We start from the raw sequence: 24,102 nt of genomic DNA, 5'->3' as shown, positions 1-24,102 counted from the left end.
TCACTGGGTGTCGCTGTAGGTCCGTTCCACTGCGCTGGAGGCAAGGAGGAGGATCTGCGGCCCTCTGGAGACAAACTCCTCTGACCTCTCAGCAGAACTGCAGCTCTCTCGACTGTGACGCGACTCTGTGCTGCTCCTTGCTCGGCTCCGGCCATGATTCCACCAGGTGTATGGGCCTCCCTCTCTGCCTGATTAGGCTCTGTTCTCTGCTGAATTGACTCTTTGTGTTTTCGCTCCACAAACCCCACGGTAGTCCGCTGATGGCTGAGCCCTGCAGAAACAGAAAGCAGCATTCTTTTGTGTTACATCTGAAATGTGTCAGGCTGCCTGCACCTGTGTGTTTTTAAATGTTGCAGTGTTGTCATGCACGGGGTTGTTTTGTTGACTGTAGTGTCCGGTTGCCAATCGTCTTAATATGTTGCACCGGGGGCTTTTGCTGCTGCTACAAAGGAACGCTGACCCCTTTCTGTAGACGGCCCGGCTCATGTCCAGTTTCTGGTGTTGGCTTAGCAAAAGGAGAGAGGTATGCAGGAACTTAAAGGTGTGGTTGACTGAAAAACATTTTTAATGATTATTTCTGATTACAATCAATCACTGAGTTTTTCATGCAGGCTGCACATGGAAACAGTCTTCTACACCTCTCTCCTGGGCCTTTTCTCAATACTCAATACTGCTTGTTTCTAGCTCTGGTTAAACGACCTGATATAAAAATACAAGCCTACTGTAGTTTGTTCCTTAAATAACATTGAAAACATATTATTTGTATTATATTTGGTCCGCTTTGATCAAAACTGATAAAAAAACAAGCATTTTCCGTTGTTAAATGACTAAAAAAAAAAAAGTTTTCATCAAAACAGAGATACTCTGCTTTTATTTTGATAGTGGGTTAACTAATTAGCATTTTGAGGGATCGTGAAAAGTAAAACCCAAATACACACAGCAAATTTTACAGATTACACACAACTGTTTACAATAACAGACCAGTGTTTCCCTTACATAGGCGCAGCCATGGCGGCCCACCGCGGCTGAAATCCCAGCGCCACGCCTACAAGATCCCAAGTTTTATTGATTTTTTTTTTTGCGCTGTTTCCCGAAGAAGCAGCGGGAACTACTCTGTTGTTGCTTGTGATCACAGCCGGCAGGCAGCAAGGAGGAGGAGGCAGGGCAGGGTGGTTACAGCTAGGGATGAGCCGGATACTCATTTCAGACAAGTATCCGGTACGGATAAAGCATTTTTGACAAATACGAGCATGACACGAGTAAAACTCGTAAATATCTGTAATCGTGCTGAAGGAAAATCCTCATTGGGTAACTGACTGTCTTCACGCTCTGTGATTGGCCAGTCACAGAGAGCACCCGCCCCTCCCTACACACAAAACTGCAGTCGGGAGCTCAGTCCGTCCGGCCCATACATACATACACATACACATACACACACATACACATACACATACACACACATACACATACACATACACATACACATACACATACACACACACACACACACACACACACACACACACACACACACACACACACACACACACACACACACACACAGACAGACAGTAACGATCTCTCTGTGCTTGCTTCACTGTTGCTCACGTTTCTTCTGTACTCCCTAGGTTTTCTTCAGATCGCCTCTTTTTCGGTTGAATATTTAAAGTTACTTTTATCGTAACGTACGTGGTGCATTTGACAAGACAGAGCTGGAAGCGGCTCGTGCTGCGTCGGTCACTGCCTCCGCTACGGCCGGGTTTTTTTATATTATTATTTTAACTCTCTCTCTCTCCCTCTCTATCTCACACACACCTCAATCAACATTGTTTTGTTTAACTGTGTGTGGGAAAACAACGTTAGGAAAAAATCAGTTTAATCAAACTAAAATAAAATGGTTCTAGTATTTCATATTTCCTAGTTCCTACTGCATGAGTTCAGATGTATTAATTCATGCACTTAAATATTAATGTTATGATTTTACTGAAAACTTGTTCTGTAATAGTTCCTACTATTGTGATCAAAACTATTTTATCTCAGTTCTGAGGCTGCTCTGTAAATAGTTTTCAAATAAACAATACACATAGCAACTTCTGATCAATCCATATCAATTTCAGATTTCAAATCAATCAAATCAAACCAGAGGGAAATTAGTTTCAGCACACACAATTCAGAGATCAGACATACATGGGCAAGACACATGACAAGAATTGGTGACTGTGGTCATTCGCAACCCGAGTCGCACTACCTTAATAGAGATCAGAGGGTTACATGAGGAATTGGTTCAGGTGGAGGGGAAAAAAGGCACTTCATAGCTACTCTCCCACCAGAAGGGCATCTTTGCTCTGCAAGAAAAACGCCTCAAGCAGATAAGCAACAGACATCAGACAACACAACATAACATGATACTTCAATGGGAAGGTGGTAGTGGTGGGGTGGGGGGTGGGATCCTGTTTCCCCAGCGAGAGCAGCCCTGTACGGCGCTCAGTCACTTTAGCCACAGGTGGGAGGGAGATCTTGGGAGGAGCGCAGAGCACATTGACTCCTGCAGGTTGATGACCTCGCCAGGCTGAAGTCCACCAATCTAAAGGCGGGGGGGGGGGGGGGGGGGGGTAGGGAGGGTTTTCACAGCATCTGTCTGCATTCCTTCGTGGGGGTTGTTGTTAGCATCTTGAAGGCTGCTATGGCGTCAGATTCGGATAACAAGACTTTGTTTGGGTCAGGCAGAGATAATTTTCCTCTCTGCCTTCAGTCTTTAAACTGATCATTCAAGTCCTCCACTGAAAGCAATTTAGGTTTTAAACATCTCTACACCGTCCGGTGACCCTCTCCGAGATGACATACATTTTGCGCACTAATACCGGTAATGCAGCTAGAACATTGTCCAGCTTACGATTCACCTCGAGTAACGTCCCAGTCTGTGAGGTCTCCACACGGGCGGTGCTTTCCGTGGGTGCGGGTCGCCCTCCAATCGCTCCCGTCTTCCCAAATTTCCAGAAAACCAGATATCCTTCTACTCTAATCAGGAGAAATCCAGTGATCATCAGGCCGAATGTCCACACGTTTTCGACATCCTCAGTGGACAGCTGGGAGAGGCATACGATCTTCCACTCCTTCCAGGAATCGAGCATATACCCCGCCGGGTGTGTCCCTTGCGGGCAAGTGGGAGCCCCCTGCTCCGTTCTCATTGTTGAAAAAATCTTATCAATCGCGTTGAATGACCAATTCCTCAAATCCATAGTGAAAAATAGGGTTTTTCAGAAGAAATGCAGAGAAGCGCTCTGTGGGCAGACAGGACAAAGAGCCTTGGGAAAAAAGATAAGGGAGCAAAAAGAGAAGCGTCTGTACTCCTCGCGTGCCAGAAGAAGAAAAAATAATGTATTGATGTAAACCACACCCACTAATTTCCAAATAATAAATAAGAGGTGCATTCATCTGTGTGTCTCCTTTGATCTGCATTAGTGATGTTTTCAGCACCAGAACAGTGAAGCAAAGAAACAGATTTCTGAGTTTATGTTAGTAATTTTATTTATTAGGTGCATCTGACCTGTTCTATTTTTCTCTGAAATGAGATCAAATCAGTGCTTCTATGGGTTGACTCCTCTCTGCACTAGAAACATGTACTTTATTATAATGTTCACTGTAATGCATCTTGATGTTCTTAACAAATACATTAAATCAAAGATATTGGTCAATAATGCCAAATATGTAAATTTGTGTTTCAGTCATTTTTATACTGGCTTAAAAATACTTCATTAAGTCTACTAAGCAGGGGTGTAGAAGGTGTTTAACAGGGCCAGCCCAGTAATGATCTTGGACCAAAATAAAGAGGGCAGAAAGTCAAATAAAGGGGGGCAAAAGGAGATGATTTTCCAGACGCCAAGAAAAATTAAATGCCAAATAATGCTAGGATTTGAAAATCCTCACATTTCTAAGTCACACTGTGAATTTGCATTCATGACCTCGCCCATCTTGGCTCGCGCCCGCCCACAAGAAGGGTTTGGGGTTTTTTTTTTGCAGTGAGAAGAGAGAGCAGAGAGTGTCTTGATGATAGTGACTTTGCAACATGGCTGAAATCATAAAAATATGATGGAAAACATCTAGATATTGACTGACCGTGACCTCTGCAACAGACAAATCAATAACGGTCGACCTCTAGTGGAAACAGCGCTTTATACTCACAGGGGGCCCGGCTCTCTGTGGCTTTGGTCTCTTCCAGCTCTATCAGGGCCCTCATCATGGGGGTCAGCGGGCTGGATCCCTCTCTTCGACCAGCCTCCCTGTGAGGAGCGCTCCGCTCCTGGTGCCTGGCCTGAAGCAGGGTTTGTTCACACTCTAGAGGAGATGCACACCTGCGAACCAGGAGCTCAGTAAATTATTTACACTCACGTCAAACAAGAATTCAAAATGAAACAAACCTACCTCCAGCTCCCTGCAGCTGAGGAGAAGTCCACAGAGCTTTCCGTTCCAGATGACTGATCGGTTACTGAACTTGCAGACCTCTTGTGGACACTCGACTGGTTAGTTTTAGAGAACGTTGATCTTCTGCTGCCACTCAGCTGGTCAGACCGAGAACGGGGAGACTTCCTGCAGGTGACATCTGGCTCTGTTTGGATTTTACTTGCTGAAAGAAGAAGGTCCGGATGATGGAAAAGTCTGCAGAGATAGCAGGAAATACGTTTAAGAACATCAATACTAGGGAGATAAAAACTGAGCTAGGGAGAAAAGATCAAATTTGGATTATTTATCTGCTCATATGTAAAAAGATGTAATCTCTCTCCGTTTAACATCTTTTTGTTGAGCTAGTTTAGTCCTCATAAAGGACAAGAAGTTCTGTGGATTTGGAAATGTTGACTGCCTAAGGGAAACCGAATATTTCAGGGGAACATAATTTCCCACAACACCCGTTTCAGGTGGATCACGGCACCTCGATGTAAACAAACATGCTGTCGCTACCAGCTTATATGGATATGGAGCGATCACTGGCTGCTCGTTAACCCCGACTGGTGAAGGAGTGTTGGTAAGCCGGGGACACGCTGGAGGTCAAGTAAACGATGCTGACTTATCCACCAGCTAATCGTAGCTCACGGCTGGCGTGGTGGAGATGGACGTCACGAGCTACTAGTTAGCCATGGCTAGAGCCGGGGAGACGCTGTGTATGCTGCGCGTAAATGTCCACGGATTACCAGCAAAAGGAGATCCAAGGCTAAAGGTAACGTTTGAGAAGAAGCCCTCTGTGTCGGAGCGTCTCTGTAACGCCTGGAGAACTACATCGCTGTTAGTAGAGTGTTGTGGAGATAAAGGAAACAATGCTGATTTAGCCACTGGCTAGCACATGAGCGCTGGAGCGTGTTGGGAGAGATGGCAGGCTGCGGGAAGAGAGGAGACTTGAGTGGAAGGAACAGACACGTTGGGACTGGATAGGGAGTTCTGTCGTCGTCGTCGTCTTCCTCCGCTTATCCGGGTCTGGGTCGCAGGGGCAGCATCCCAACTAGGGAGCTCCAGACCGTCCTCTCCCCGGCCACCTCCACCAGCTCCTCCGGCAGGACCCCAAGGCGTTCCCGGACCAGATTGGAGATGTAACCTCTCCAACGTGTCCTGGGTCGACCCGGGGGCCTCCTGCCGGCAGGACATTCCCAAAACACCTCTCCAGGGAGGCGCCCAGGAGGCATCCTGACCAGATGCCCGAACCACCTCAACCAGCTCCTTTCGATCCGGAGGAGCAGCGGTTCTACTCCGAGTCCCTCCCGAATGTCCGAGCTCCTCACCCTATCTCTAAGGCTGAGCCCGGCCACCCTACGGAGGAAACTCATTTCGGCCGCTTGTATCCGCGATCTCGTTCTTTCGGTCATTACCCAAAGCTCATGACCATAGGTGAGGATTGGGACGTAGATCGACCGGTAAATCGAGAGCCTGGCTTTCTGGCTCAGCTCCCTCTTCATCATGACAGATGGGCTCAGCGTCCGCATCACTGCAGACGCCGAACCAATCCGCCTGTCGATCTCCCGATCCCTCCTACCCTCACTCGTGAACAAGACCCCAAGAAACCCCCGGGAGACCCCGAGGGAGTTCTGGTACTAGGAAAAGACGGATGAACAACTTGAGGTGAGTTTGGGAGTCAGAGACACTAACCAGAGGCAGGTGTCCAGATAGTAGCGGGTGGGGGCCAGAACATGTGCGGCTTCCTTGTGTTGGACATGATGACGAATTGACAAATTTTATGTCTTTTGCTTTAATAGTTTTTTATTAAAACTAACAAGTACAGCAACGGTGTAGCTCTTCTTTTCTATTTCTGAGTTGAATTAGCAGACTCCATTCTTCCAGGGCGCACTGCTGCCCTCTGCTGGTTCTTTCAGGTTACAGTCATAATCAAACGGGTAACATGGAGCTGGTATGTCCCTAAACAGCTACTGTACTTTAAGACGGTGGATGACCATGGAGCGTCGACCACAGTTTATGTATATAAAAATGTCTAAGTTCAAATTGAGAGGAATATTTAGAATTGATGTTGGTGAGAAATATTAGTGAAATATTAGTTTGATATAAATAGACTGTGTAACGTGAGGAAATATGGGTTTTCTGTTCCAAAGGTTGTATTTGCCTGGCTGGGTCAAAGCTGGGTCACGCAGCAACTTTCACCCACAGATTAAGACCTGAGCCGACAGCAAGTCTGAAGAATTCCACAACAATCGCACACCTGGTCTCCAGAGGAAGGACTTCTCACACACCCTAGTCATAACAAAGTCTTAAACTTTCTTCATTATTAAAGTTAAATAATCATTTGATCACTTTGCTCATTATAAATGTATTTTAATCAAATGAATGATTATTATGCTTTGGGTAATCATAATGAACTATAATGAATCAGTATAATTAATTAAATAATGTTTTAAAGATGTTTAGCAATGACCTTCACACTCGCTCACACAGGTCTGGATTCACAGTAACTTCAAAACACATTTGCTCTGACACACAACAAGTTTGCTTTGGGAAGAGAAGTGGTTTTGGTAAGTTAGTCAGTTCGAGAGAGAGAAGGAAAGAGAGCGGACGTGCGGGAACGAACACCACGGGGAAAGGAGCCCTGCCGGCTCTTTTCTCCCCCCACGCTATTTCTGTCAAGCCAGACAGAATAGCTGAAATGCAACCGCTTACGCAGACTCGTCCAGAGTCTTTGATTTCTTAGTTAATTTAAACTTGAGAAAGCGCATCTGCCGAAACGCTTCAGCAACGTGTACCGAGGTCAACTCTGGACTGGACCGTCGCACACCTTTGTCTTCTCTGTCAGCCATGGTGTCATCTGGAGAACACATCCTCCGGGGTCTGGATCTAAAAGAGGGTCCTAGTGCGGTGAGGCAGAACACGACCAGATAGCGTCCTGATGCTGGTTTTCTAATAAGAACTAAAGTTTAATTGCAAAACATCATTTTTCACTCAGTTCACCTTCCCTCTCCCTGGAGCAATCTCATACACATGCATGCACGCATTCATAATTCCATCATTCTCAAATCTTAGCACATCCAACACAAGGTCTATTTGTGCAAGCTTAAAATATCAACTGTTAAAGATTGTCCAACATGGTTGCCAATGTTGATTGTTTCCTATGATTGTCATTTCAAAATCGTTAGTTTAAATTGAAGAATTAAAACTCTTAAATTTCAAACTTGTCTCTTCATTGAACTGAAACACAGACACACGGATATGATCGTCAGTTTATCGATGAAAACAACCTTTGAGTCTTCTTATCTCTATAAATTTGGTTTTTAATTTTGTTAAAATTAATATTCCAGATTATTATGTAGAATGGTTCACCTTTCATAATGAGCCATAAACCATTACGCTACAACTGTCATTGAACCTGAACAAAACAAACTTTATACTGTTTAACAACAAAAGAAGCTGTGATGTATCTTTAACAATAGATGGGATGGAAATTCAAAGAGTAAAAGAAACCACATTTCTTGGCGTCATGTTTGATGAGAGTCTCACTTGGGAATCACATACAAGTTATATAAAGGGGAAAGTTGCCAAAGCCATAGCAGTATTATATAGAGTCAAGTAGGGATGAGCCGTATACTCGTTTCAGACGAATTTCCGGTACAGATAAAGCATTTTTGACGAGTACGAGCATGAAACGAGTAAAACTCGTAAATATCTGTAATCGTGCTGAAGGAAAATCCTCATTGGGTAACTGACTGTCTTCACGCTCTGTGATTGGCCAGTCACATAGAGCGCCCGCTGGGGCTGGGCGATATGGCCTCAAATCTATATTGCGATATAATCTGAAGCATGTGCGGTAACGATATATATTGCAATTTTTTTTTCCTCTGTTTATATATGTCAAATTTGCATGCTTTTAAATATCCTTATGTGGCAAATATATGCCAATTGAGTCATATAGGCCTCCTCCTCCTCCGCCCACTCCATGCTTGCAGTGACTGCCATTCTGTTGCCCCAATGTCAGCAGGGTGCACATCTTAGTGACGTCATGTGTTATCACGATATTGCGGTATTGCAAAATAGCTAAAAACTCATTTCTACCTTATATCGTTTATATTGCCCACCCCTAGCGCCCGCCCCTCCCTACACACAAAACTCTGCAGCCGGAAGCTCTGTCCACGTCCGGTCCATCCACACACACACACAGACAGTAACGGATCTCTCTGTGCTTGCTTCACTGTTGCTCACGTTTCTTCAGTTCTCCCTATGTTTTCTTCAGCTCGCCACTTTTAAAGTAACTTTAAAGTTATTTAAAGTTACTTTTTTCGTAACGTACGTGGTGCATTTGACAAGACAGAGCTGAAAATGGCTCGTGCATGCATCACTGCCTCCGCTCGGGTTTATTTTTTCCCTCTCTCTCCTCTTCCTCAGGATCCACTCCCTCTTTCCTATAGACTCTCTCTCTTTCTTTACCTTTTTTAATCACAAGTGTCTATTTTTTGCTCATTTTAAATATATTTTAATCATTTTTTAAATTATTTTTTTCATTTCTCATGTTTTGTTTTTGTGAAGCGCCCTGTGACTTATCTTGAGAGGCGCTATAGAAAAGATCTCGCTCTCACTCTCTCGCTCTCTCTCTGCACTTAAATATTAATGTTCTAATTTTATTGTAAAACTTGTTCTGTAATAGTTCCTTTACTATTGTGATCAAAAACATTTAATCTCAACTCTGAGGCTGCTCTGTAAATAGTTTTCAAATAAACAATACACATAGCAACTTCTGATCGGACTTAAAATAACGTATTGTTTTAAACCACACCCACTTCCGGTTAAACTACATCCACTTCTGGGTTAGGCCACGCCCACTCCAAGTACAGCTACAGATACAGGTAGTGGTGTACTCGCTCATCCCTAGAGTCAAGTTTCTACTAAATCGGTCTGGGTTATTAACGTTGTATCACTCACTGATTGAACCATATTTAATTTATTGTTTAGAAATTTGGGGAGCCACATGCAAAACATTTACTCAACATCTTAGGTGTGTTCTTGCTGTGTCTTTCTAAATCCATGCTTTCGTTCTTTTTTAAACACAGAAACAGTTTTGTTTACCTGTTTGTAGCTACAGTTTCGCCGACGGCTGCCGGCTTCTTCAGGCTGACGCTGATGGTGGCGCGTCACTTCCTTCTCCGTTTATCTGCGACAACGTCCTCTGCTGCCCGCAGATAAACGGAGAAGGAAGTGACGCGCCACCATCAGCGTCAGCCTGAAGAAGCCGGCAGCCGTCGGCGAAACTGTAGCTACAAACAGGTAAACAAAACTGTTTCTGTGTTTAAAAAAGAACGAAAGCATGGATTTACTAAACGTTTGTTCATTTTACAAAAAAGAGCATTGAGGATCATTAATAACAGTAACTATAGAGATCACACTAAATCCATTATTCATTAGATATAAAATACTGAAATTTGGAAGAGTGAAAAATTTTGCAAATAATGTACAGAGGGAATTCAATTAATTTACCAACTGATATTCAGAAATGAGGGTTGTCACAGTAACCGGTATAGCGGTAAACCCCGGTAAAAAAGTTGACAATAAAAATAACCGTCCAGTTTTTAAAAAACTAAATTATCTCGGTGGGTTTACCGTGGCCGCGGTTTAGGCGCGGTGACCCTTACCAGCCACCGTCGCTTCTGCTGAAGTTCCCGCGCACACGCACTTTTTAGTTTGCAACCAAAACTTTGAAGCTGAAATAATGGCAGAAGGAGGAGACGGCAGCACCCAGGACATCCATCAGCCCTCAAAGAAGACTAAATCGGAAGTATGGGCATATTTTGGATTTCTGAAAAGTGCTGAGGGACAGTTAATAGAAGACGGCTATCCCGTTTGCAGAACGTGCAGGAAACAAGTGTCTGCAAAAGGCAGCAACACTTCGAATCTAATGGCACATCTGCGTGACCATCACCCACGTCTCTACAGCCAGTGCAAGGTAAGTTAACATTAGCATTTTAGCTTAAATGCATGATGTGAGGACTTTTGGTTGAGGGAGAATGCAACGAGTCACTATATACTGCAGCCGCAGCATCCTCTGCCAGCATTTAAACCGTGTCACGGACACCCCCATATTAAAATGATGTTATGCATTATGGCTCCCATGGCGCAGATGAGTTGGTCGCCACTGCTCACCCTATTATTATGAATTTAGTAATGGTTACTGCTTGATGACATTTACCCTAATCTGCAATGATATGATATATCATATTAACTTGAAGGACACAAAACGAGAACGATAATATTTTCCTAATTCATTTTGTGTAGAACAGGACTATCAATGCTTTCGGAACATATGCAACACTGTTTAAAAAATACCGCGATAATACCGAAAACCGTGATAATTTTGGTCACAATATCTGTGAGGTTAAATTTTCATACCGTGAAAACCGGTACGTGTTAAAAGTAGTGGTGTGCATCTCTACCTGCCTCACGACTCGATCTGATTCCGATTATCTGCCTAACGATTCGATTTGAGTCTGAAATGCATCACGATTCTTCACACAAAAATGACCATTACTTAATAAAAGCAGTAGAATAGTTTTCAATTTCTTTTTGATTTCAAATCCCTGAAAAACAGAACATTCATCTATTCACTATAGTGAGCAATACTGTTTAAAGTGTGCTGCCTATAATTACTTAAATAATATAAGAAATAATGTTTTCGGTAGAGCAGCTTTAAGATAGAATATTACTGAACTTAAAATAGTAAACAAATACTGTGTTAAGTGATTCTTTCACATCCAGGATCCCAAAACCGAAATTAGCCCAGACATCCAATTTAAATGTAACGGGTACATCTTTGATTACTGGTAATGTTGGCCCTGTATCCCTGTCCGCCTTCTCTGTTTTAAATTGGCGCTAGGGCAACGCAGCGTGCATGTCATTGCAACTCTGCCCCCAGAAGTAATTGTAAAACCTCAAAACTTTATTGTCCTGCATAGACATAGACCAGGAGTCGGCAACCTGTTCCCATCAAAGAGACATTATTACCCGTTTCCCACAGTAAAGAAAACACTGGGAGCCACAGCAGCCGTGGCGTTGTGGGCGGGGCCTACCCTCAGACAGCAGAGAGCTGCTCATAACAGGTGACAGCAGCCGCGTGTATGTCAAAGTTATCTTTCATAAGAAGATAATCAATAAAACGATTTATATAATGTGGATCCAGAAGCTGTAGCCCGTCTCTGCCGACAATATTTAGATATTTTTCACCCTGTTGGTGGTTTTACTGAGCAGGTGCCACTTTTGTCATACGTTTCTTTTTAAAACATGTTTAGACTGTTCAGAATACAAATCCAGGCTCTGTCACGTTTGATTGTTGGAATTAAACTTTGTAGGTGGGGAAGGTCGGAAAAGGATCCGATCATTTTGTTTTTCCCTCATTTACAGTGACGGAGATAAGGGCGCAGTGCGCCTGGCTCTGGTGGTAATCAAGTTAAATTATATCAATTTGCAACAATTTTCACAAGAAAACAGAACAGTTAAAAGCAGGGCTTGTGTTGTGTTGACCGGATAGTTCCTGTATTTGACCGTTTATTTTGACGGAGAAAGAATAGAAAGAATTACCCCGACGCATGCAGACGAACTGACACTTTATTCGTTAAGCACATCGCAGATGTAGCTAAATCACTCAAGAAAAGATTCCCATCTGAACATCTGAGCTGGACACTGCTCAACGCAGCTCGCTGTCAGCGTGTACTACATAAGGTGCACAGCGAGCTGAAGATGTGGAGAGGGGCTTGGAGCGCGTCGCAGAACCAGAGCGCATGCGGGAAGATTCCTCCGACTGAAGCGAGACTTGTCACTTAGAAAATGTTCCCTGAATATGAAACTTTGGCTGAATAGTGCTTGTTCCTGTCTCCAATGTGGCGACACATCCAGGAGTCATCTGAGGAGAATCCCAGAATCTCACATCCTCTTCAGCTCAGAATGCGCCTATGATTACGCACAAGCGTGACGCGTCAACCCGGTCTCACAGTAAGACTGGGTTGGAACTGTTCAGGTTTACGCAGACAATCTTTACATTTAGAATTAGCATACAGATGTAAAATTAATGCAGTAAAATATAAAGCATTTTATTTAAATATCCATTCATTATTTTACAGATGGATGGAAGAGCCGCATGCGGCTCCAGAGCCGCGGATTGCCGACCCCCGACATAGACATAGGGAGAGAATCTCATTATGTCACGTTAATGCATTGATGCAGAATCATGCACGGCTGAATCGCGATGCATCTTAGAATCAATCATTTTTCCCACCTCTAGCTAAAAGGGACTGATGTCTTTCAAAAAAACCTAAATTCAGAACCAAAATGAATGAATGTAATATTTCTGTAAATGGTGTAAGATTGTGGAACGCCCTTAACAGAGAAGTTAAAGAATCAAACTCACTTGCTATATTTAAAAAATGTATAAAATCAATTATATTAAGTAATTATGAAAAGGTAAATTAAAAAGTCAATGATTATATTTAAAAATTAGAAAGAGACTGAGGTTATATTGTATTGTTTTACAGATAATTTTCTTTTGTTAAAAGGGACAGAAATTATAAGACTTTCTTCTGTCTGTTCCTTTTCATTCAAAAAATGTTTTTCATTATGTTTATGTTATGTATTTGTTTGTGTTTATTTTATAAATTGTGAATGAAATAAAAAGAATAAAAAATAAATAAAAGGACAAGTTTGTGAACTGGAAACACAGGATTTGATAGTAAACAGGTAAAAATATCACACACTGGGCCTTTAAGACCTTACCCAGCCCCAGAGGGTTGTGTGTTACTGTGGGAAGCGGAGCGGAGCCTGTCCTGGTTCTCGTGCTCCAGCTGCTTCACCTGGGACTCCAGCTTGGAGATAACTCTGGTGGGTTTAGAGACAGATCAGACAGAGTCATGAATGCATCACCCACAGCTCTTTGGAGCGGTCTGTGACTGGGCTTGTTCCAGCCTGGCCAACTGCAACATCAATTAACCTTTAGAGATAAAGTTATTCAAACAACCTGCCAACTGATGCTACATCTAATCCACACACCTCTTTAACTCAGAAATATGACTGTTGGCGTCGACCAGCTTGCCTTCTGCTGACACCAGGTTGTTCTGCAGAAACAAAAGAGTTAGAACGGCAAAAAGCTGAACAGCAGCGACTCATAGTGTGTAATCCGACATATTTTACAGATCCCATTAAATCTAAAAAGATGTTGTGAGATGAGTTTAGAGAGCTCACCTTCACCACTTCATGCTCCTTCATCAGAGAGTCGTATTCTCGGAGTAGCTGAGGAAACAAAACCAGAGTCCTGCATTAAAGTCAGCCTTTACTGGTAGTGGAGTCTGTGAGTGGAGTACCCTGAGAAAATCCACCCAAGCATGATGACGTCTTTTACCGTAAATATGAATGTAACAATTTACATTTTAAACAAGGAAACTCAGTTAACATTACCCTAGAAGGTGTCCGTTACTAGCTGCCTGTGCAGCCCAGATTGGCGGAAACATGATGGCGGTAGCTATCGTTTCATTCACGTGACATTTACCCAGCACGTTGGGAGGTGAGGATGGGTTCAAAATGCTTGCCAATAAGTCTCAAATCACACGCTGGTGATTTCATGAAACAGATAAATAAGTTGATCAGTCCTCATAAATCTTATTTTGGAGCGTTTATTTTTCATATTTGTTATTTTATATAATTTAGAAAATAAAATAGTGAACAGTTTGAGTTGATATTAGACTTTGTACAAAAATGAAATTAGGCTATAAGGACATTAATGGGAGCATTTTCAAGAATGTATTTGCTTTAAGTAATCAAAAACATAACTGAGTTAGTTTTTAAATAAGGTAACTAGTAAAAGTAACTAGTTACCATTTTCAGTAACACTGTTATCCAACTCCAAGCCAAAAGGCCACAGCCAGGTGGCAAACCTGCAACCCTCTCAAGAGGCAGCAGTGTGACCAGATGCACCACCATGCAGCCTGTTTTCAATTCAAAACAACTTTATTTATAAAACGCTTTTAAACAGCCTGTAAAATAGTTTCAATAAAGTTTTTTTCTGTCAGTTTGATCAGTCTGCACCCTGACTCACCCATGAGAGGAATTCAAACAGCGCTGCAGGAACCTGGCAGATATTTACCGTTTCAAGCTAAAATAGCAGATCTGATAAAAAAAGCTAGCTAAAAACACAAACACCTTCTCTCCCGTTGGCTACCATCCCTGATAAGGAAACGCACATTGCCAGAGGAAATGAGATAGCGCTAAACACCAGTCGTTGTTTTCTAGGTCCAAACATCTTTTGTTGTCTTCAAACGGTGTTTTTCTTTTTGGGACTCTGGTAGTTTTTCCTAAAGTTGAAGTGGTAGCAGCTGGCCGTTTCTCCTTCTCTGATGTTACTGAGAAGAGAACCTCACACCAGTGGTGTTCTGGTGCCAAATGGGCAAGCACATAATGAATGAAGGATTCAAGTAAATGTGGAGTTGCTGTGGTTTGGCGAGAACGTCAACCAGATGGTCCAAACGTTGGTTTCGAACTGAGCCGCGATATTGGCTGAGCTTTTTAGACAATAGAGTAGGGTTGGGTATTGTTTGATTTTGAACGATTCCGATTCCAATTCCTTGTTTCGATTCCGATTCCTTCAAGACATGACATGATTTACATGAGCCAGCTAATCACAGGTCCTACTTGATGAAATAATCTTAACTTCAACATGAATTTTAACTCTATGAACAACAACATCACCTTCATTTAGCCTAAAACATGTTATGGAGAAAAAAAGAAGGCGACTTGCAGCACAACCAGTGTGTTTGTTTCTGACCACAACCAAAGTGTGGAAGCAGCCTCTGGGATGAGAGGCTAAATGTCTCCAACATATCCAGAAACGTTCAGCTGTTTTCAGCTAAAACTCTCAGGATGATCATGTCCAGGATGACTGAGAACTACACCTCCATGCTGCAGCAGCATTCAGTCACAACAGGAAGTGAAGCTTAACCGTAGCTGCTGTCAGTAACAAGCTAACAGATTTAAACATTAAAACTCAACAGAAATAGTTCAGAAAGGAAATTAAAATGTTCACAGCTTTGTGTGTGATTTATTATTATTAATTTTAGGGATGCACCAATACCGATACCAATACCGGTAAAGGTTAATCGATACCAGGAACCGATACCAATGCAGTTGCTTGAAAATGGCTTCACTGTAACTTGTCATTTCTGTTCACCTATGTTATACATCCCCGACGGGTGTTAAAAAGTGAAGGATGGGAGTAACATAAGACTGGACAGTGGATATTACAAATATTTTATTGTAACAAAAAGGTATAAAAAACGTGCAAACAGATGACGACGGTGCATTATGAAAATAATGCAAAACAAACAGAACTCTCTAAAACTCTGAAAAACGTTAACAGTACACAGCAAATTATCAACTATAAACCACCTGGTTAAAATTTGTATTAAAAGCTTAACCAAACAGAAGGCGTTTTACAATCCTGAAGTTGATAAAAGTTCCAAAACAATCCACTGACTAAAAACACCTGGTAAAAACTTATTTTAAAAGCTTTACCACAACGAAAGGTGTTTAAAACCGAGTTCAGTAAAATTGCACAAACAAAGTTAACCTTAAAACCAAACAGCAAAAAGATCCCACTGGATCATCCAAAACTTCTCACTTAACAGTTAAAAACTAAACCAGAGTTTAAAACTAAACCAGTTTAAAACTCATCCACATAAAACTAAACGAAAGGGGTTGAAACCAAACCAAAAACAAGGAGGACAGCAGAACCCCTGCACTGCTGCCTCCTAGACTGCTGAAGGCACAGCCTTTTTATACAGGTGTTGGCAATCAAGGAAGATTCAGCTCAGCTGTGCTCCTCAGCAGCCCGGGAGAGAGGAGGAGGAGGAGGGGCGGTGTCAGGCTGTTTCACCAGAGCTGGGTGATCCTGGCTCCTGCTCTTCCCTGGCCAGACTGGCAACCGTAACAACCTAATATTTTAGTTTTGTGATGACTTCCATTCATATATTTTACTTTTTATCTACCTCACAGTCTTTTCCTGTTGAAAGCAGAGAAGAAAATAAAATCTGTATTCCAAATCATTGCATTTTTTTTGTGTGGTGCAAGTATCGGTATTCGGCATCAGCGAGTACTCATATCCAAGTATCGGTATCGTATCGGTTTGGAAAAAAGAGGTATCGGTGCATCCCTAAATTATAATTATTATTATTATTTATTGTGAAAGAAGCTGGTGTGGTCCACCACAGAGAAGCTGCTCTAGCATGATGACTTTAATTAGGTTATTGTTCAGCCTTCTGACGCACACGCACGCACACACACACGCACACACACACACACACGAGTGTTGGTGAGCGGCTGCGTCTTGACTGCTGACGCTCCGTGTGTGTTTTTATTTCTGCAGTGAGACAAACTCACCTCACACCGTCCAGAGTTTGTTCTTTAAAGCTTCTATTAAATCCACCGTGTTGACGTATTTAACACGTTTCCTCTTCGCTGCATGAGTTAACGTTTACATCACGGAGTAAAAGTTCAGCGGACGCGTTTGTTTATATCTGGGTGGGGGGAGGGGGGCGGTGCTGCACACAGACAGCTGGTGTGATCAGCTCTGAAAAGCGTTGATCACAATTTGCAGATCACGTTTATTTTTCACGGAGATCGGCCGCGGATTACTCTTCCGGTCGGCATTCTAGGAAACAAAACTAGGAATCAAAATAAAAAACTTTAAACGGTTCCGGGAAAAACTAACAGTTGGTCCCGGTTCCAATCGATGCTCGATGCCCAACCCTACAAATGAGAAAGAACCACTTTATTCAGACTTCCCACAGGTTTCATCAAGTTAAAGTCAAGTCCACTTACGTAAAAATCTAGTAACTCTCACAGCCCTACTGGCAAAAAAAAATCCTTGAACTTGTGTTCGTTTATTTATATTTTTATTATAGTTAGCCAAAACACTCGGTAGAGAACAGTGCCAGAGCGGTTTGAGCTTTTTCTTGAGCAAAAACAACAAAGCTACAGTGCAAACAGTAAAGGCACAAAATTGAACTGTATGTATAAAATAGCCTTCGTTAATGCTCGACTTCATGACCGTAATAACAACCCTGCTAAACTGCTTTTATAATGCTGAGAAACATATCTCTGCGACTCGGACTCCTCAGGAGTTTAGGAAGGTGATGAACTCGGATTTACTGTTTTGCAAAGACTTTCCATGTTTCAGCTCTCAAGATGATGCCCTGCACGACGAGGTGCTGTATTGCCGCCATTCCTGATTTTCGTGGCATCAATCTTCTCGCTGGTGTTGCATCTAGCTGCTGCTTCCTTTAGCAAAATGCACCCAAACGTTTGAGTCTTTGTAGTATTTTCATCCGCGAACTGCAGAGAAGTGTTGTAGAAAGGAGACGCGTCTCCTCCACTCATAACGTAACTCTGGATCAGTTGTATGACCCGCGATGGCACATAACTCACGTGTTCAGAGTATTTTGACCCGAGGCTGCGTTCTCAGTTATTGGTTCCGCCTCTCTTTATGCTACGTTATTTAATAAAAATGATTGTGGTTGACAAATTAATCTTTAGAGGACAAATACAGTACAGAGAATTTACACATGAAACAAATTGTAAGACCCAGTTGTCAAAATTCAAGACTTTTTAAGGTATTATTTCCAAAATCATAAATTCAATGCTTTTAAGACTTTTTAAGACCCTGCAGGAACACTGTTTATTTATTTTTGTTCTTTTTTATCCATCCATCCATTTTCATCACCTTAAAGTTAAAGTCCCATTATTTGTCACACACACAGGTGTGTGTGCGAAATTTGTTCTCCACATTTGACCCATCCCCTGGGGGAGCGGTGAGCTGCAGACACAGCCGCGCTCGGGAACTATTTGGTGGTTTAACCCCCCAATCCAACCCCGTAATGCTGAGTGTCAAGCAGGGAGGCATTGGGTCCCATTTTTTCAAAGTCTTTGGTATGACCCAACCAGGAATCGAACCCCTGATCTCCCAGTCTCAGGGCGGACACTCTTATCCAGAGTCGGGTCACGGGGGCAGCAACCTAAGTCGAGAGGCCCAGACTTCCCTCTCCCCAGCCACTTGGGCCAGCTCCTCCGGGGGAATCCCAAGGCGTTCCCTGGCCAGGTGAGAGACATAGTCTTTCCGTGTCCTGGGTCTACCTTTAGGCCTCCTCCCGGTTGGACGTGCCTGGAAAACCTCACCAGGGAGGCATCCAGGAGGCATCCTGACCAGATGCCCGAGCCACCTCAAGTGGCTCCTCTCGATGTGGAGGAGCAGCAGATCTACTCCGAGCCCCTCCCGGAAAACCGAGCTTCTCACCCTATCTCTAAGGGAGAGCCCAGCCACTCTGCGGAGAAAACTCATTTTGGCCGCTTGTATCCGCGATCTCCTCCTTTCGGTCACTATTCAAAGCTCATGACCATAGGTGAGGGTAGGAACGTAGGTGACCAGTAAATCGAGAGTTCTTTTTTTTTATCTCCACAAAATGTTTATGGTTATACTATTTTAGAATGCTATTAAGAGGCATGAAAAAAATGTAAACTAGCTTCTTCTGGCACTCGCAGAGTACAGACGCTTCTCTTTTTGCTCCCTTATCTTTTTTCCCAAGGCTCTTTGTCCTGTCTGTCCACAGAGCGCTTCTCTGCATTTCTTCTGAAAAACCCTATTTTTTAGAATGGATTTAATTAATTGGTCATTCAACACGATTGATACGATTTTTTCTACGATGAGAACGGAGGAGTGGGCTCCCACTTGCCCACAAGGGACACACGCAGCGGGATATACGCTCGATTCTTGGAGGGAGTGGAAGATCGTATGCCTCTCCCAGCTGTCCACTGAGGATGTCAAAGACGTGTGGATGTTTGGCCTGATGATCATTGGATTTCTCCTGATTGGAGTGGGAGGATATCTGGTTTTCTGGAAATTTGGGAAGACGGGAGCGATTGGAGGGCGACCCGCACCCACGGAAAGCACTGCCCGTGTAGAGACCTCACAGACTGGGACATTACTCGAGGTGAATCGTAAGCTGGACAATGTTCTAGCTGCATGACCGGTATTAGTGCGCAAAATGGATGTCATCTCGGAGAGGGTCACCGGACGGTATGGAGATGTTTAAAACCTAAACTGCCTTCACTGGAGGACTTGAATGATCAGTTTAAAGACTGAAGGCAGAGAAGAAAATTATCTCTGCCTGACCCAAACAAAGTCTTGTTATCCGAATCTGACGCCATGGCAGCCTTCAAGATGCTAACAACAACCCCCACGAAGGAATGCAGACAGATGCTGTGAAAACCCTCCCTACCTCCCCCCCGCCTTCGGATTGGTGGACTTCAGCCTGGCGAGGTCATCAACCTGCAGGCGTCAATGTGCCCTACGCTCCTCCCAAGATCTCCCTCCCACCTGTGGCTACAGTGACTGAGCGCCGTATAGGGCTGCTCTCGCTGGAGAAACAGGATCCCAGCCCCCCGTTGGAGTATCATGTTATGTTGTGTTGTCTGATATCTGTTGCGCATCTGCTTGAGGCATTTTTCTTGCAGAGCAAAGCTGCCCTCCTGGTGGGAGAGTAGCTATGAAGTGCCTTTTTTTTCCCTCCTCCCGAATCAATTCCTCATGTTACCCTCTGATCTCTATTAAGGTAGCGCGACTCGGTTGGCGAATAACCACAGTCACCAATTCTTGTCATGTGTCTTGCCCATGTATGTCTGATCTCTGAATTGTGTGTACTGAAACTCTAATTTCCTTCTGTGATTAATAAAGGATCTTTGATTGATTGATTGATTGATTGAGATTTGTTATTGTGGCTTTAATGTTTTCATTATCAGAGCAGGTGACAGCAGATAAGAGAAGTTATTTACATCTCTTAAACTAAATAAATATCTAAGATGCATTTAAAGTCTGCTGCCTACCTGCGTTAAGAATGAAACACTTTAGATTTAAAGGTGTTATGAACAGGAGGGCTAACTAAAGGAAAGAATGTCAGACTTTTCTCATTGCAGTTTGAATATTTAAACTTTACTTGATGTGACTCACATCCTGCAGCATCTTGTACTCTCTCTCTCTCTTTGCCTCCTTCTCATCGGCCTCCCTGCAGGCTTTCTGCGCCGTCTCCTCCAGCTGCCGGACTCTGGTCTTCAGACGAACGTTCAGGGCGTCTCTCTCCTTGCCTGAGCGGTTGCTTTCTTCTAGTCTCTGCTGTAGCGATTTGACTGTGGCCCCTGCTACGGCGTAGCGCTCTGGCCATTCCGCCTAGCAACAACAGGCAACAACCTTCATAAACACGATTGAAAGATTAGGGGAAAACATGACAATATGAGTGTCCAACACAATCTGTGTGGTCCGTGCAGCTTTCTCTGGTTTCTTTAAATTATTCTTTTATTGTGAAATAAATGTCAAATATCTAAAGGAAATGACAGTCTGTTTCAGTCCAAGTGTTGTTTTTATTTTTTTTGCTTCCGCCTATTTCTTCTACTTGAAACCTTCTTAGGATCCAACCATGTAAAACGGGACTTGTGGCCATTTTTCAATAGGCCTTAAAACTTAAAGGCATACTTTGCAGTTTGGCTTGCTTTCAGCAACCACTAGTGTACATTAGTAAAACCAAAAGTTAAACACCTTCATCTAACTCCTCAGCCTACTTTCAAAACTTTCTTTTGCTGAATGATGCCAAGACAGAGGCTATCATTTTCAGCCCTAAGACTTCTCCAAGCCCCCAACTGACCCTTCCTTTTATTTCAAGTGGGTTGAAAACCCGTGTCTCAAACTTAGGGGTTGTGATGGATGCTAACCTAAAAATGGACATTCATGTCAACCAGGTAATTAAGACCTGTTTTTACCACCTGAGGCGTCACTCTAAACTTAAGCCCATTTTAAAAAGGAGTCATCTCCATTCAGTTGTCCATGCCTTCATTACCTCCCGTCTCAACTACTCTAATTCAGTACTATACGGCATCTCCTTCTCCACTCTCACTCGCCTTCAGCTTGTGCAGAACGCAGCAGCCCGATTCCTGACTGGCACCAGGCAGCGAGAACACATCACACCGGTTTTAGAAAATCTCCACTGGCTCCCCATGTATTTCCGAATATTTATTTATTTTTATTTATTTATTGAGAACCTCATTAGCTCACACCATAGTGTGGAGCTATTCTTCCTGAGGTCTCTTTCAATTTCATTACAAATATTTTACGAACCCCCCCCCCCCCCCCCCACACACACACACACACACACACCCAACAACAACAAACTCCAGGAGCTCATTATAATCATACCAGCTCAATTGCTATAATGATATACCAATAAGTTACCACACACTTCAGCGTTCATGAAAAATCTAAATACAGTAGGTGAAAACGGAGAGTTTACACAGAGCAATAAATAACTATATCCAAGAATCAAAAATCATATCACATCACATCCATAACAAACAAAAATTATAGAAACCCTAACCCTTAATCCTGACGCATGCGCACCATGAAAAATTGAGTTTAATATAAATAGAGTTTAAGATCCTGGTTTTGTGTTCAAATCCCTCAATAACTTAGCACCTGGCTACTTGTCTGAGCTCATTCGCCCTTATGTCCCTACATGATCCCTCCGATCAGCCGACCAGCACCTTCTTCATGTCCCTAGCTCCCGCTGTAAGTCCCGCGGGGAGCGCGCTTTTTTAGTTTGTGCACCGAAGCTCTGGAACCACTCGCCCCTCCTGATCAGACTCTCTTCCTCTCTTTCCATTTTTAAGTCTTGTTTAAAAACTCACTTTTACTCTCTGGCTTTTAATTCAGTCTAATTTATTCTCTTTTTTCTTTTCTTTTGTACCTGAATCACTCGATTTTAATGGATTTAGTTTTTATTACGTTTAATAGTTTGTATTGTGTTTTTGTTCAGCACTTTGGTCAGCTCTCATGCTGTATTTAAATGTGCTATACAAATAAACTTGGTATGGTATGGTCTGGTATGGTATGGTTTGGTACATTAGTGTCTACAGGAGCGGTTCATCACTAAATCAAACAAATCAGCAGTATTCGTGATCTGAAACAAGCTGGAACCAGACTCCACCTTCAGGCATGTAAGCTCCATCTACTAAGTCCAACAGAGACTGGACCGGTACTCTGACGTTGCAAGTGTGACACTCTGGCCACAGAGGCGGTGGGGGTCTGAGTGACATTTCAGTAATCCTGCAAATGGTTATTTTAGCACAAATTGGCTCAAGAAAATTTTTTTAAAATATGAAAAAGTTGCATAGGATGGCTTTAGGAAACTTAAGAAAATACCAGTTTTTTCTCCAGTGAGCTGTTTGTTGCCTCCAGTTCTTGGATACGGCTTGTGGCATCAGCTAACGCTTTCTGCAGATGTTTGCACCTGGAGATAAAAACAGTAAATGAAATAAATTCACACCATTTATTCAGACTTAAACATAAAGTTTAATGAATGTTTCTCAAAGGCCAAGTTTTTGGTTTGCTTTAGTGTCTGAATTAAGACTGTAATGGTAGACGTAGGATGTAATGGTACGTGTACAGACGCCTTTGAAGAGTCTGTCATACCTGGTCGACGTGGGCTGGTGTCAGTACCAGACACTGGTTTGTTTGTTGAATGGGAACGATGGAATACAAGCTGGAAATCTTAATGTTTTGTTGCAAGCTCTCGCATGCCAGAAACAATGGAGGAGGTCAGAAGGAGAGCAAAGATAAGCGAGAGCTCGCTCGTGCGAGTGGAATCAGGCAGAAGATAAGGAGGAGTGGTCCAACTGAACAGGAAGCAGCAGAAGAGGTGGTACCAAAGAAGGCCAACTGAAGAGACATCTCAGGAGATGAAAGTCCTCTGTGGAAAGTTCTGGACTTTGGGTGGAGACTGAGACCAGCTTACAAATATAACATCATACGGGTTTGGCTGTCTTGTGTTAGACCAAGATATGAAACTGACAAATAATCACATTGTTTTGCTGTCTTGTGATAAAAGGTGTATGTAACTGGCAAAAGATTACATTGTTTAGGCTGTCTCATGACTAGTTGAGATATTGCTTCACTATGGAAAATGTTTTGCTTGGCAGTTTTTTAGAATGATATAAAAAGGGCAGTTAGAAGTAGAGAGGGAGTTGGCCTTAGACAGTTAGTGTTGACACAAGTTGATGAAGTAGCAGCAATTATTCTCAGGAAGATTTTTAGAAGTAGCATCCTCCGAAGGAGATTGTTAATCTTATATTTACCCTTTTTTGTATTTTTTAATTTTGAAATAAATTTTTTGGAAAAAGAATCCTCGTTCTCAATTCTTAAAGGTCTCTTTTAGCCTTTTGAGTTGGGAGCCCCGACCAGACCTAACGGAGAGGTAAGCCACCTTGAATTGCTTGTTCCTGTGCTTCAGGACTTGTTTTCAGGCTGTGACAGATTAAGAAAAGATACCTTAGGTAATGGGGGCAAGTCTCCCCTCCTCCTAGGTAGCGGGACACCCTAAGGATTATAGATCATAATGGTTCGATGGTTCAAACAGGCTCTGTTCTGCAAGTGTGAAAAAGTCTCTGTTTAGCGTGGGAAGGAACCATTTCAAAGGGTGGATTAATTAGATTAATTGATAAATCCATGTTAGCCTGATCAACTAACAGGAATCATTTTCTAGCTACCACTGCCCACAT

General features: G+C 42.9%; 1 protein-coding gene across 4 annotated transcripts in view; it reads right to left on the bottom strand.

Moving 5' to 3' along the window:
- Positions 1-24,102, bottom strand: part of LOC107375150 (M-phase phosphoprotein 9) — a 95,187-nt gene that overhangs the window by 32,024 nt on the left and 39,061 nt on the right. For all 4 annotated transcript variants that reach the window (XM_070552573.1, XM_070552575.1, XM_070552574.1 and 1 more), the window contains 8 exons: positions 22,748-22,835; positions 20,510-20,725; positions 13,702-13,749; positions 13,510-13,574; positions 13,237-13,338; positions 4,423-4,656; positions 4,183-4,352; positions 5-271 (listed from right to left, as the gene is read on the bottom strand). In XM_070552573.1, coding sequence (XP_070408674.1) covers positions 5-271; positions 4,183-4,352; positions 4,423-4,656; positions 13,237-13,338; positions 13,510-13,574; positions 13,702-13,749; positions 20,510-20,725; positions 22,748-22,835 — 1,190 coding nt within the window. The remainder of the gene's footprint in view (positions 1-4; positions 272-4,182; positions 4,353-4,422; positions 4,657-13,236; positions 13,339-13,509; positions 13,575-13,701; positions 13,750-20,509; positions 20,726-22,747; positions 22,836-24,102) is intronic.

Source organism: Nothobranchius furzeri, chromosome 6, assembly GCF_043380555.1.
Source record: "Nothobranchius furzeri strain GRZ-AD chromosome 6, NfurGRZ-RIMD1, whole genome shotgun sequence".
NCBI lineage: Eukaryota > Metazoa > Chordata > Actinopteri > Cyprinodontiformes > Nothobranchiidae > Nothobranchius > Nothobranchius furzeri.
The sequence above is the reverse complement of the archived record's forward strand: the minus strand, read 5'-3'. Positions and strand labels throughout refer to the sequence as shown.